The sequence below is a fragment of the Pocillopora verrucosa genome, chromosome 14, assembly GCF_036669915.1.
Source record: "Pocillopora verrucosa isolate sample1 chromosome 14, ASM3666991v2, whole genome shotgun sequence".
Taxonomy (NCBI): Eukaryota; Metazoa; Cnidaria; class Anthozoa; order Scleractinia; family Pocilloporidae; genus Pocillopora; species Pocillopora verrucosa.
Genome location: NC_089325.1, coordinates 8,112,758 through 8,125,639, shown reverse-complemented (window position 1 = coordinate 8,125,639; position 12,882 = coordinate 8,112,758). Strand labels below are relative to the sequence as shown.

General features: G+C 37.4%; 1 protein-coding gene across 1 annotated transcript; it reads right to left on the bottom strand.

The window, feature by feature from the left end:
• Positions 1-339: 339 nt before the first annotated feature.
• On the bottom strand, positions 340-12,476 carry LOC131776579 (gelsolin, cytoplasmic). Its single transcript, XM_059092787.2, has 27 exons — positions 12,211-12,476; positions 10,053-10,127; positions 9,840-9,905; positions 9,166-9,243; positions 8,796-8,848; positions 8,419-8,524; positions 7,865-7,975; positions 7,696-7,762; positions 7,345-7,480; positions 6,958-7,036; positions 6,641-6,739; positions 6,399-6,552; positions 6,072-6,175; positions 5,676-5,813; positions 5,496-5,582; positions 5,084-5,155; positions 4,798-4,911; positions 4,545-4,628; positions 4,082-4,143; positions 3,806-3,899; positions 3,549-3,641; positions 3,416-3,460; positions 2,893-2,958; positions 2,167-2,292; positions 1,838-1,921; positions 1,582-1,704; positions 340-1,209 (listed from the first exon to the last, which is right to left on the bottom strand). Exons 1-27 carry the CDS (start codon positions 12,274-12,276, stop codon positions 1,096-1,098), a joined length of 2,496 nt encoding a protein of 831 aa, XP_058948770.2. The 5' UTR covers positions 12,277-12,476; the 3' UTR covers positions 340-1,095.
• Positions 12,477-12,882: the final 406 nt, after the last annotated feature.

Below are 12,882 nucleotides of genomic sequence, written 5' to 3'. Positions count from 1 at the left end.
GCAGCACCGATAAGAATGTGAAAAGTAGTTGTTCTCCAATATCATGAAAGGTGCGAATCTAATCTTTAAATCTAATTCATGGAGTATATCTGATAAAATGATCAGAACTGGTACCTTGAAAAAGAATTAGAGTGATGAGGACAAAAATAGAAAAAAAATTAAAAGGTAAAAAAGAAATAAGCCTAAATAAATTAAGTTATGCCAAGAAAATCACTCCTCGATTACTTCTGCTTTTTATCCAAAGTTTACGTATGCGCAAAGCGAGGTTGGTTTACCTCTCGTATTTTTCAGGAGAGTCGCACAGAAAAAAAATGAGACACTTACAACTGAAAGGAAAATCGCTCAAATTTATTATAATGAAGCTGTATCTTATCTTATTCCTTGTTCAGAACCTGTTAGACATTATTATGTAAGCAAGCTGATCTAAGTATTCTTTGATAAGGGACTAGTTTTGCTTTATGGCAAACTTAAGCATTCTTTGTTCAAATTTTTTCGGTCCAAGGATAACACGTTTATTCTTCTCCACGATGTAGCTACTGTAATTTTTAAACTGCGGTTTACAACACCCCTGTAGTAAATGAATAACACCACAGTTCTTGAAATCAAAAATAAATCGCCACTTTATCCTACTTCTTACTAATCAGACTCTTTCTTTTGATTAAGATCTCAAATAGATGTACATATGGCGACATTTCTAGACTTATGTTGTTGACAAAACAAAGACTGTCTTATAGTTAATCCTACGGAAAATGATCTGTTAAACCAAACGGGGTCAAAGATAGTGATTCTACTAAGGAAACGCCTATGAAATAAATGAAACAGCGTTCTCATTGTCCACTGACGTACAAAATATGGGAACTTCACTACTTTTATAATGCTAGATGATTTTGAAAATGATTTCAGCTGGATGGCGTGAACAATTTTATAAAACCGTGTTTATGTATTCATTGACTTACTCAACCACTCAGACTGTCGCTAAATACGACAGAGCTCTTCGAAAACTTGACATTTTCTGAACCATCACTTTGATAATAACTTAGAGTTCGCCTTTCGACGGACATAATTTCCTGATAACTAACACATCAACAGCTGATATTAAAACAATCCTTTTTCTTTCTTTAGTTGCACTTGTTTCCATCTTGGTAGAGATTCAAACTCTGTCCTCTCCATATCAAATACCAAGAAAAACTCTTCATTTGACAGGTAGTGCTGCAAGAAAAGAAATGAAGGGGATATTTCACTTAATTCATGAAGGATACTCTTTTATAATCACTAACGTTACAATAATGAGTTAGTTCTCTTTTTTTGAACTCTTGCAGTGAATTTATACGGTCGTAGGTAATGTATGTCAGGGGTCACACAACTCTTAAGGAGCTTAAGCACAAACGTTTCTGTGAAGCGGACGGCAATAAAAAGTTAAAAGTTCTCATTCCTGGTGCTCACTACACCTTTTGTCCTGCAAAGTTTGGTTTAAAATGCTCAAGTCGGTCTACTGACGTCAAAGTCGGTTGTCAGCACCGTCTTGAAAACGACTCTGCTCTAGTTCTCTATTCTTTTATCTGAGGGTAGATAATGATGTACCTCTCTCCTTGCCTTGTCGATACCAGCTGGTAGAAGGTGATATGGCTGGGCCAGAGCTTCGTAAGTAAAGCTACTGCCGTCTGTGGCGTCACTGTGGTTGTTGTTATTCATGGTTTTCATACTCTAGGATGCAACAATTCAAAATGTGCAATGCATTTTACATGCATTTTCGAAAGATCATAACAAGTATAGCTCTTTTGGAAAGAAATGGAGAGGGAATGAAGCTATATGTGATATGTTATCATTTCTCACACACCTGAGGAGTAATTCGTATTTCGGAAACTTTTCTGATGCCATCTTCTCCCATTTCCTTCTTTAGTTCCTCGTAGGTCTTTCCTTTCTAAAGCAGACAATTAAAAAGGATGAGATAAAAACATTAGTTTCAGAGGAGTGTTTTGGTTAACTACTGTTTCTTATACGACGAAGATTATGTCGAGTTTCTGGCAAAGAAGACCAAGTTTGCAAGTCTTAATGCAACCTCTATGAGCTAACATTCATGTGTTTTCTTCTTGACTCCGCCATCAAACCGGTGAATCGAAGGAGTCAGGTTTTTCCAAACGAGGTAATGTGTAGATTTAAACTTACACTCCATACGTCACGGTCCCAGGCCTGAAAGTGACCCGTGAAATTCAACGGTTCGTATCCTTGTTTCACTTGGATCATCATTGTATCCTCCAGTGTCCGTCCAGACGGATCGGATCTTACGTAATCCTTTAAAGGAAAAAAAAATTTTTTTCCTTCCTTTTCGACGATTTGCAATGAGATTCGGCTATTATTTCTCGGAATATCCCTGATGAAGTATATAGCAAACTTTCGTGGATTAACAGATTGGAATAATTAAGATAATAACGGTAATGAAAATTAACGACCTTAAAATTTAGCATCTTTGTTATTCTAGCAGTGGGTATAGGACGCGTGTCATATATGAAGCACGCAATGGCCCAGCTTACGATAGAATTTCCGGTCCGAGGGTCTGGGTTTGATTCTTCGTGGGAAATAAGATTTCCATCTTTATTCCGCACTTGTGGCAAAACTAATAAATTTTTCCTTGTTTCCTGACTGAGCTCAAATTTTGCCATCTTTCTTTTTTATATTTGCTCCTTAAAACTTGCGTTTGTAACGATTACGATAATGACGACGTTTGCAAGCGGGAGTGCAGGATCACATTCATGATCACAAATCAATAAAGACCGCGACCGCGATGTGAAACGATAATTTTTTTTAAATCCATTATGGAACACTCCGCTTTTAAATGATTTCCTGAAGTCTTCAAGGTAATTTGATAACGGAGATCAAGCCATCATATGTTACCATAGCTACGGTGACAGCTTCGGCTTTTTCGACTTCGTTTGCTCCTTCTCCTATCCACACAAACACCTGAAGGAAAGAAATAACTGCATCGAATACTTCCATCCTGTCTGAACTCAACTTATAAATTATCTATCTTATCAGCGTCACTCCATGATTTCATTTTTTTTTCATTTGATAGTGAACCTGCCACAGACCAACCATTGTCGTTTCCCAACTCATTCGAAGACATCACGGGGTATTCACTCAACTGTTTGTTCTCGTTAGAGAGTTCGAGAAGCACAAGGGGGGGTGGTGGGGGGTGGAGGGATTAAATCAGTCCGTTGTTACCTCAATCCTCCCAAAAAAATTAAAAAATATAAATAAATGATAATAAATAACAAAAGGCATCTGTGACTTCGTCGTCGGATCGAAACCCTGACCATTTGATTAGTATTTCAACCACACCGTCTCCACAACGTCTCCACAAGAGAACAACACACCCTTGATAAACAATTCTCATGCGGATAATAAAAGATGGTTGTACCTCATCATACGTGTCCAGGAACATGACGTCATCCTCAACCAGGTCCTACAAGGAATGATTTAATCATTAAAATTTACAAACTAAAGCGAGACAAATTGGAAAGAGCACTAAGTTGATGGAAACTTTTTCTAACCTCTTGACAAAATTCGAATATTTCTTCCACCCTGAATGCCCCAGAAGCGTTTGAACACTGAAATAATCGCGGCGGGTAACTGGGTTTCTCTTCCTGGAAAGAGTTAAAAAGAAATTGAATCAGCTTATGAATTTTAGGCTTGCAGTATATTATTTCTTATAAATAAATTATGAAACATCCAATTGCTACCTTAAAGTACTGCACCCAAGGAGAGGTTTAAGAAAAATTTCTTCACGCTGTTGATAAATTTCTGTTACCTCCATACGTTTTCCTGTTGCGTACTCTTCATATCCCCCAATAGCTTCCCAAAATGCCTTCGGTTCTTTCCCTTCCCGAATGGGTTCCACATCTCTAAAGATACAAACAAATGCCAAATCTTAAGTAGGATCCGAAAGACTTAAGTATTATATTCTCTGGAATTTGTGGTTGAAAAAAGAAAAGCTGAGAAGAGAAACATTCCACAACTTAATCCTAAATGGCTTCTTCGTCGAGCCAATTAAATGTTGAGTTCAACAGCCAATCAGTCTTCTCACCTGCCAACCATCAGGTAATCGATAAGCTGTCTTGCATTTCTTCTCTCAGCGGCACATGCCCCCTGTTAAATAAGTCAGCAGAAACAACAATTGACATGAGATATTTTTAAAGCGATGGTACAGTCTGATCGTATATAAGGATTAGGGTATTTCTAGGAAGAACTGTTTTCGAACATTCGAGTTAAGTTTTGTGGCTAGTTCAGCTTGTAAGTTTAAATAAATGCGACTTTAATATTTTGTTGTCAAGTCAACGTGATGCCAAATAGCAGTTTTCCGCGGGCGACTGAATTTTTAAACATTTTTCACAAGAGCTGGAGAAAGTTTTATTCAGCCTTAAAGCTTTGCTTTCGCTATCAATTTCGGTGGAGTTGATAGAAACTTAGTGGAACCAATCGAAATGACAATCTTTAGATTGGTGGACGATCTCCTTGAGATAGTAGGTGTAAAGAATGTAAGTTGTCACCTTTCCTCTCCACAAATAGGCTATGTACGGAGTCTCCAAAACAAACATGTCTCCAGAATTTAACGAAGCGGCTCTTCGAGGCACCTGTAGATATCCACAAACACGTTAAATTATACCGTATCGCTTTTTCCTGGGAAAAGTTTTTAAATTGACAGTAAAAATATGGTAAATGTTTAAAATAAACTGAGTACAGGAACAGCCTTAAGCCACACCTACTGACAGATCTTACGAGTTAGTTTACTAAAGCACAAACCTGCATCGCCTTTGCATTCATGTCCGACGAACCCCGAACATGAAACATTCTTTTTCCTTGACTGTCATACGTATCCTCCTCTGAACCAGCGCGATAGCCTGCACCTTTGCCACCCTATCAATCAGGTGAAAAAAAAACATAATAAACGCTAGCTAGGAATTAAGTTCGAGACACGATAAGAGAGTTAAATCACAAAATTAAAATAGGAGAGACAATCTCTGTAAAATGATACTATGCATGAAGTATGAATTTACCAAAAGTCAACAGTATCTCATCGAATACCAACCTCCAGTATTATGAAGCGTCCACGAAACATTCTCAAAAAGTGTTCCGGTTCTTTATTCTGAACAACTCTAATCTAAAAGCAAAAAGCAAAATGTTTGGTTTCTGCCATATCTGAAATTCCTACTTCCTCCCTTCAGAGGTTCTTACTGTCCCTCCCCTCCCCTCGACTCTGACTCTTAAGCTTTCTCACCAAGTGCTTAAAGTTATTTTTTGACAATGGACAGTTTTTACAAGACAAAAGTCAATGAAAATTGCGGTAATGTCGGTTGGAATTAAACTCTTTTCATGTAAAAAATAAAACTCTATCTTTTGCTCCAATAAATGCTAATTGCGTGAAGGAAAGCAGTTCAGTAGCTAGTGCCTCATAAACTAAATGGGCTCTCTTTAAAAAAATGTTATCATCGCGTTATTACCTGTGTTGCTATCCCACCGAGATTTTTGTCCATTTGATCGGCTAACATGGCTGATGCTGCTCTCTCATCTAGGCTGCTTCTCGCTCCCTGGTTAAAGACGAAGTCAACTCTTATCCATAGATTCTAGGGGACCAGAAAAACGACGCACAAATACATATTAAATGCAGACTTGATTGATACCTGCCAAAAATAAATTATTATTTGCCTTCTCCAGTTTTCAGTAAAGCTGTACTTGATAACGTAAGAATCGCCGCTGAAGAATACTCCGTGCAAGTTTGGCTCCCATGAAACCAGGTCATGGTCTTCAACACGCCATATCTAAAAAAAAGGTAAATGGATTGAGAGATTGACAAATAACTTAATAAATAGATAAATAAATGAAGCATACATAGGAGTATTATTAATTGAAGCCTTTTTCTTTGTGGCCAGTTTATTTCTTTACTTCAAAGTATCAACATGTTGGGGAATCAATAGAAGATTCAAATTAAAATAAAATCAGCAAGATATCAAGGCAGCACATTTTAAACAAAAATCCGTCAAACAAAGGAATCAAGTTAATTAATGTTTTCATTGCACCTCTACATCTCCTGTTGCATCATCAGGAAGAATTTCCGTTTTATGTTTCGGTCTTTCTCTGTCATGTAACTGTGAAGCGTCAAACTTCTCATTGCTCTGTTTGGCTAAAAAATGAATTAAGGCAGTTTGCGTTAAAGAGAAATTTCAGAAACTGTTAACTACTTTGCACTTAAAAATACTGCAATGCACCTGTTGACGTTTTCCATCTATTTAAACAAAGGTTTCACTTCATTGTAAGATTTTCCCAACTTAAGAGAAGGTTCGAATATTGATATACAGCTAGATCTTTTTTCTATCCTGTTACAGCAGTTGAACAGCTAAACTTACCCAAAGCCCCTTGTCTGAACACCTTTCCCAGTCCTACTTGTTCGCCCTCATCCCTCCACCCTGAAAAAAATTGTTTAAAGATCGGTGTCTCTCCACCCTCCACTACACGGGTGACTTGTGTCCATTGCGGGTAGCCCTTCTTGCTGATAAAATCCTTTGAAAGAGAATAAGTGGTTACGATGCGATCAAAGCTTTACAATCCAATTGAACAACGACAAATAAAATTTTGCAATGTAAATTACCATTCCAAATTTCATTCCTCCCTTCTTTTCATCATCAGTACATTTCTTCCCGATCCACACAAATATTCCACTGCTGCCACAGTCCAGAATGAAGCAATCCTGTGCAAAATAGCGTGCGAACGAGGTATCAGCAGTTTAAATTAAGTTAAACAGCTCGCAAATACAATGAATGCTTTGAGGTGAGGAAAAGCAGTTGATCGGTTAAGTCTTATCGTCCAAATGAGAGAAGCCGTGGTAAAGAATGTCGTCCAAAGCTTCTGAGATTCCATTTGTTAACAAAAATACAGAATGAAAACGAGTCGTTATTTAGCCCTCACGTTTGGATCGAGATGTTCTTTTTTAAGAGGCATTTCATTGATCACTGACATCTCCAGGGTCCCACGTTCATCAGAAACCCTGCAAAAGAACATGGTCCATATTTCAATTGAGTGTCAAAAATAAATCGGGATTGAACTTGCATATCCTCTCTGCGCTTTGTGGTGGTATAGATAATTCCCATCACCCTCTCAGCCAGTTGGAGTCAGACCCCAAACTTTGTCGTCCGCGTTTTCCCGCGTTTGAGTGAGTTAGCTTTACTTGCTTTCAGTTTTTATCGAATCAATTTAGGTCTGGTGGACTAGTATGCTTACTTTGGCTCTAGGGTTTTTGACACTACATGCGAACTTATTCTTAAATCTACGAGGTAAACCTTTAAGGTAGCATACCTGTACAGTGTGACACTTGTCTGGCTGTTCTTCTCAAACGCTACGTCATCGCCTCCTTCAGAGGCTTCTTTTATTTCACCGCGAGACCCAAGGGCTTGGAAAAAGTTGTTTTCGTCCCGATGATCTTTGTTTTCGTCTGACAAATCATAGAACGAACCCAGTTAAAAATACCCTTGCGTGAGGTTTGAAATATTTATGTCTCTTGTTTACACTGACATAAACACAAATAAAAAATGTTAGATTTTTTTTGTCCTCATATTCTCCTCTAACAGTAACAAAAATGGGCACAATTGAAGCGATTTGTACAACTTGATTAACTGACTGGAAGCGTGGTGCATTTTAGCATTTTACCTATGATGACAAGTTTGGCTTTTCCTCCCCTCTCTTCATCTCTTATACGTCTTGCCACTTCAATTCCCTTACAAAAGCAAATCATTTAATTAATATTAAGTGAGTTCTAATACGCATGATAACAAAGATGTGAATTGAACGCGCAAAAAGTGCTTTTTGTTATCATTACCTTCATTCGTTCTGTTCTGCTACACTGTGATCCGTTCCAGCAGTGAATGGTCATCCCCTCATCAAGAATAAAAACGTCTCCTTTGTTTAATGATGTGTAGTGCATCTCAACCTGAGATTTAAAATGTATACAGTACAATAGAGAAATTTCCTTTTGCGCCCATTTCTGGGTAGGTGTTAACAAGATGGAAATGACTATTAAACACTATGACAAAATACCATGACGAAAGAAAAAGTTTACTTCTCTCTCAGTTCTACGATTGCTTCCAAAATTCACCATTTTCTTTTTCTATTAATTTTTTCGGTGGAGTTAATCAATTGGAGATATTCATGTCATACTTCCATCAGGTGATAAGAGACTCTGGAATTTCCATTTTACAAGTGATTCACCTTAATCCAGATTTAATTGCTACGATAACTTTTGTCTATGACCACAGTAAACCAAATATTTATGTTGATAGGGCTTCGCATAACAGCACGTAGAAAAACCAGAGAGGATAATAAAAAGTAAAACGGGTTGAAATGGGTGGAAGCGAAGATATTCCTGTCCCTGACCTGTGAAACTCGCACATTTCTCTTTCCCTTGATCTGAAAGAGTCTTTTCTCGTACACACCGCGTTGTACTTTCCTGAAGCCAGAATCCACTCCTCCTTCAAGGTATCTGTTAATCGAGAGGAGAGCCCGTTATTCATCTTGTAGTCATAATGTTTCCTACCTCATTCACATTCAGAACCCGAACTTAGGGAATTTTCATTAAACTCAATTGTTGTCGGCCGTTCCTAAGGGGGCGTGGGGCGGAGGAGAGGCCCAGGTCCTTATCGATATTACGGCTTTGTGAACTCCAGACATTATTTTGATGAAGCACTTTTTCTAAAAAAGAAGAGAAGTATGCTTTAGGATTTACTATGATTGCAGTTTAGTTTTGATCATACCTTATACCCTTGGGAAAATATGATAGAAATTTTCTTGATTCATGATCCTGAACCTTTAGAGGTAATCAAACAGAAGAGCATTAAGCCTTATGGTTTATACAAATATTTCTAACATAGCTTTCGTGGAAAGATGCAAAATTGAAATTTAAACTTTTCCAAGAACGCTTTAAGCAATACCAAGCTGAATTATAATTGAAAATGTGCGGAAAAGCGACATTTCGGTCTCTTTTCGGTCTGACAATTCCTAAACGCAGACCACTTGTGTGGACACGGCCTTCGTGACAGACACTTTTAGTGTCTCATTGAACACAAATAAATTTATACGGAACACTGACAACACTGATTGTTGATCAGAGTAAGACCTCTTTACCTCTCTGTATTGCACTGGTCCTCCTCCCAGATGATCATCCAGTTCAACTGTCTTGTAAGCTGCCACGCCTTGCTCGTCCTGTGTAAAGAGACAAGTCTAGGGAACCGCGCTTTTTCTGCACGATTTGCCCACCACGAGCCGCGCGAAACTGGGACTAAACACGCTAGGATGGAATTATAAGCTCAAACCATCTATAAAGTTTACAAAAAGGTGGTAAGGTTTGTAAGTTGTATTGTAGTTATATCTGTTGTTAGGCGTATTTTCTGTACTATTCTCTTGGTGTGTGGTATAGTAAAGATTTAGTGTTATAAGTTCATGATGGCGTTGTACAGAAAAAAATTTAAAACAGAAATAAAAAATGAAATTGTAAAAAAAGGAGCTCCAACGCAAACTGGTCAGAGTGATCTCCGACAGAAAAATTGGGTTCTAGCTACTGTTGTACAAGTTAGCAAAGGTTGATTAGGTAACTGTGAACGGGGTGGCTCCATGAAAATGAACGTTGTTGAGAGCTTTGGTAACAATATTTAAAAAAAAACAAATGGATAAATAAATAAAATTTAAAAAATTTAGCCCTTCAAATTGAAAATGAGACTGAAAGAGAGGTTTGGACGTTTAGAAAACAAAATGGTGCACGAATTGTCATAAACCAAAATAACAAAATGAAATCAAAATACCTGAGATGTGCTAGTGCCAAGCCAGAAATGTATATCCCATTCTAAATGAGATTCAACTTTTCTGGTCTAAACAAATAAACATATGTACAAAAGAAATTGTTAAAAAAAGTCAACCTAAAGGTAGATGAATAAAATGGTGATTTATTAAGAAAATTACTAGAAGCTTGATTACTATGTCATCAAATATTTCATCAGCGTATGGTCACAACTCACCGATAGACAGATGTAAGAGTCCCCTGAATAGAACGTGCCGTAGGTTTCAGTACCTTGAGCGACAACTTTCAGTTTCTTTGAGGAAATGAACAAAATAATTACAACATCATAAAGAAGCCTTTGAAGCTGGCGATATTGCAGAAAATTTCAATATTTGATCAAACGGGTTTATTAAGTTTGACTTTGACCTTGCTTCCTCGCGAGCTGCAAGACGGGAACTGGTGGAGAGGGGAGGGGAGGGTGGGGAGGCAGCAAAGAAAAATGTAAGAATCTAAAGCGGGGTATTTGGTGAGGGAACATTAACAAGAAGTCTTGAATCATATTCCCCTTTATTTTCATCCCTCCTTCTTTTTCATACCATACAGCGATGAGCTCTGGAAGCTCAGCACCTGCCGTTTTCTATAAATTTTATTCGAAATTATGTTGAAATGACAAATTTCTACAATCAATGTACAATGAAATCCGATTTCTAGAACTCTTCGGCTGTTATCTACTGCATGTCGACACGAGGGCAAAATTATGATTGCGAAGTACGCGTACCTGCAGCTAAAGTCTGAGCGAGAGAGCAACCCGAGGATGCCTTTACTAATCTCCTTACAGCGTCACCTCTTATTTTAGAGCAATGACGCTTCTGTATTGTTTCTTAGTCAAAATAATGTAATACACATATAAAAGCATCTTTTCGACATCTTTACTGAAATTGTACGTAAGAAAGAAATACACTTGGAAAGGTGGAGTAGTGATACAAATATTTCAATGATGCAATAAAATTAAAATAACAGGTGTCCGCCCACGAATCGTGATGCAAACGAGTCTATCTTTGTTTGGTCAAAAATCATAGCTTTGGCGCCTTTTTTTAAGGCAAAGTTACAGACCAACAACCTACTCTGCATTAGATTTGTTAATCGTTCTCAGGCGGTACAACGAGACGTATGATTTAAAGGGAAAACTTCGAAAGGCGCAATACCTCAGCTATTGACAACCTCTGATGATACCCACTTTTTATTATTTTTTTCCCGATCCAAACGCTCAACTCGAGAATACAGCTACGAAATATATAGAGCCTCGATATTTAGCTGAACCGCTGGATTTACCCGGTCTCCTTCATATGTTATTGTTATAAGCTAAAAATGTGGTTACTTTTTATCAAACCAATAACGCGTAGTTAAGGTATGTCATCGATAGCTTTTGACGAGAATAACTTAATTCTTCGAAATAATTTAAAGGTGTAACTTAAATATCATCTGTGACATGATGGGAAAAAACGCTTCCTTTTGTAATAGGGATTGTAAATATTTAATGTTCCAGACGTTGAAAGTGGCTCATTTCACGTCTTAAGAATCATAAACAAACTTAGGTGGTTCTTTGGTGCCTAACACCTAAATATCGAGTCTCTTTCCTTATCCAAGCACCTGCTGAGCATCCATAGAAGGTAACTAAAGTCAGGATGAAGTAACCTACTTGACAAAAACACTCCAAACGCAATATGCAAACACCGTCGCGTTCGAATTAACATAAAATCGACCTATGCGCAATTTTCATAACTCGAGCGGTCTTGCTATGGAGTAGCGACTTAGTAAAAGCCCGCTCCTAATAGCACACAAAGAAAAAATATCACTGACTTTTGTTATTGTTTGGCTATAATATAATTGTAGGCATATTGTTATTGGGGAGAAAAACCTAAAGCAAGTTACATTTTTAAATTTAGCCAGAGCCAGTGTGAAAAAAAAATATTGGCCATGCAGGTTGTCGCTTTAACTTAAATCAACACACTGCAAGTAACTGAAAACGAATCGCTTGGGAATTATGAGTATAGTTGCGAAAAAGCAAGTAAAAAATTACAGTTCGTTTTTCGTGCGTCAGGTTAGAACTGATTGTTATTTTAAATAGCCAAGAGCTGTTTTTATAAAATATGAATAAATAGACTACATATCATGATAGGAGGATTATTTTGCTTCCGAAAATAATTTAGCACTCGATACAAGTTGTCGAATTATGGTTGAGCGTAGGATGTGAATCCGGGGTTAGCCGGCTGTTATCATAAAGCCGCCTGTAAAATCATCTTCACAGCAGGTCCATTTATGTGCCTTAGTAATGATTTTAATCAAGGGAAGAAAAATATAAATCATTTGCTGAACATTAGATAACTGCAACTAACCTCTATTCGCCATATCTCCATGCCAGGCTTCTTTCCAGCTTCAAGAAAGGCGTCATCGACTCCCATTGAAAATGCAATTTGAAAAATGAAAACAACGGGATAAAAAAAGTGGAACAGAATAACAATATTTAAACTTCGAAACCGTTAGTGGATTAGCGTGACGAGAGCTCGAAGCGTCATTGAAAATTTCCGCGAAAAAATTATAAATGCCTGCTTTTAAATTTGAGTAAATCCGTTGTCCGAGCAACTATTTCAACATCCAGTTCAATTGCAGAAAACAAATTTAAATGGCTGTGTATTTGAAGAGATCTTAAATTCAATAATAGTGCGACAGGGATGTTTCTTATTGGAGCACGAAAGTCCACGTGTCGCAATATTTTGGCTTAAGTTAACCCTTTTGTTTTGGTATAAATTAGTTAGTGCGATGGCTGATGTTTATGTACATTTTTTATTATTATCCTAAAACGTGTTAATACTTCAACTTACGATCCGAAATTTGTGCGTGAGAAATTTATCTGAAATTTCTTTTTCACTATACTCTCATTGTTTTACGCGAGTGAGAGAAACGGTGAGTGCTTTAAGATAATAAACTTTCACCACTGTTTAAAATTGGAATATTCATGATCCTTAAATTTTAAATTAGCGGCGATCCTCTTGTCAAGAAGCTTCCAG

What these genes read in the sequence shown, in the direction of transcription:
- LOC131776579 (XM_059092787.2), bottom strand. Translation starts at nt 12,276, where the DNA reads ATGGGAGTCGATGACGCCTTTCTTGAAGCTGGAAAGAAGCCTGGCATG. An exon ending in GATTACCTGATGGTTGGCAG is followed by an intron (nt 3,900 to 4,081) that starts GTGAGAAGACTG and finishes TTGTATCTTTAG; the next exon opens with AGATGTGGAACCCATTCGGG. An exon ending in AAGCTGTCACCGTAGCTATG is followed by an intron (nt 2,293 to 2,892) that starts GTAACATATGAT and finishes TTTCCTTTAAAG; the next exon opens with GATTACGTAAGATCCGATCC.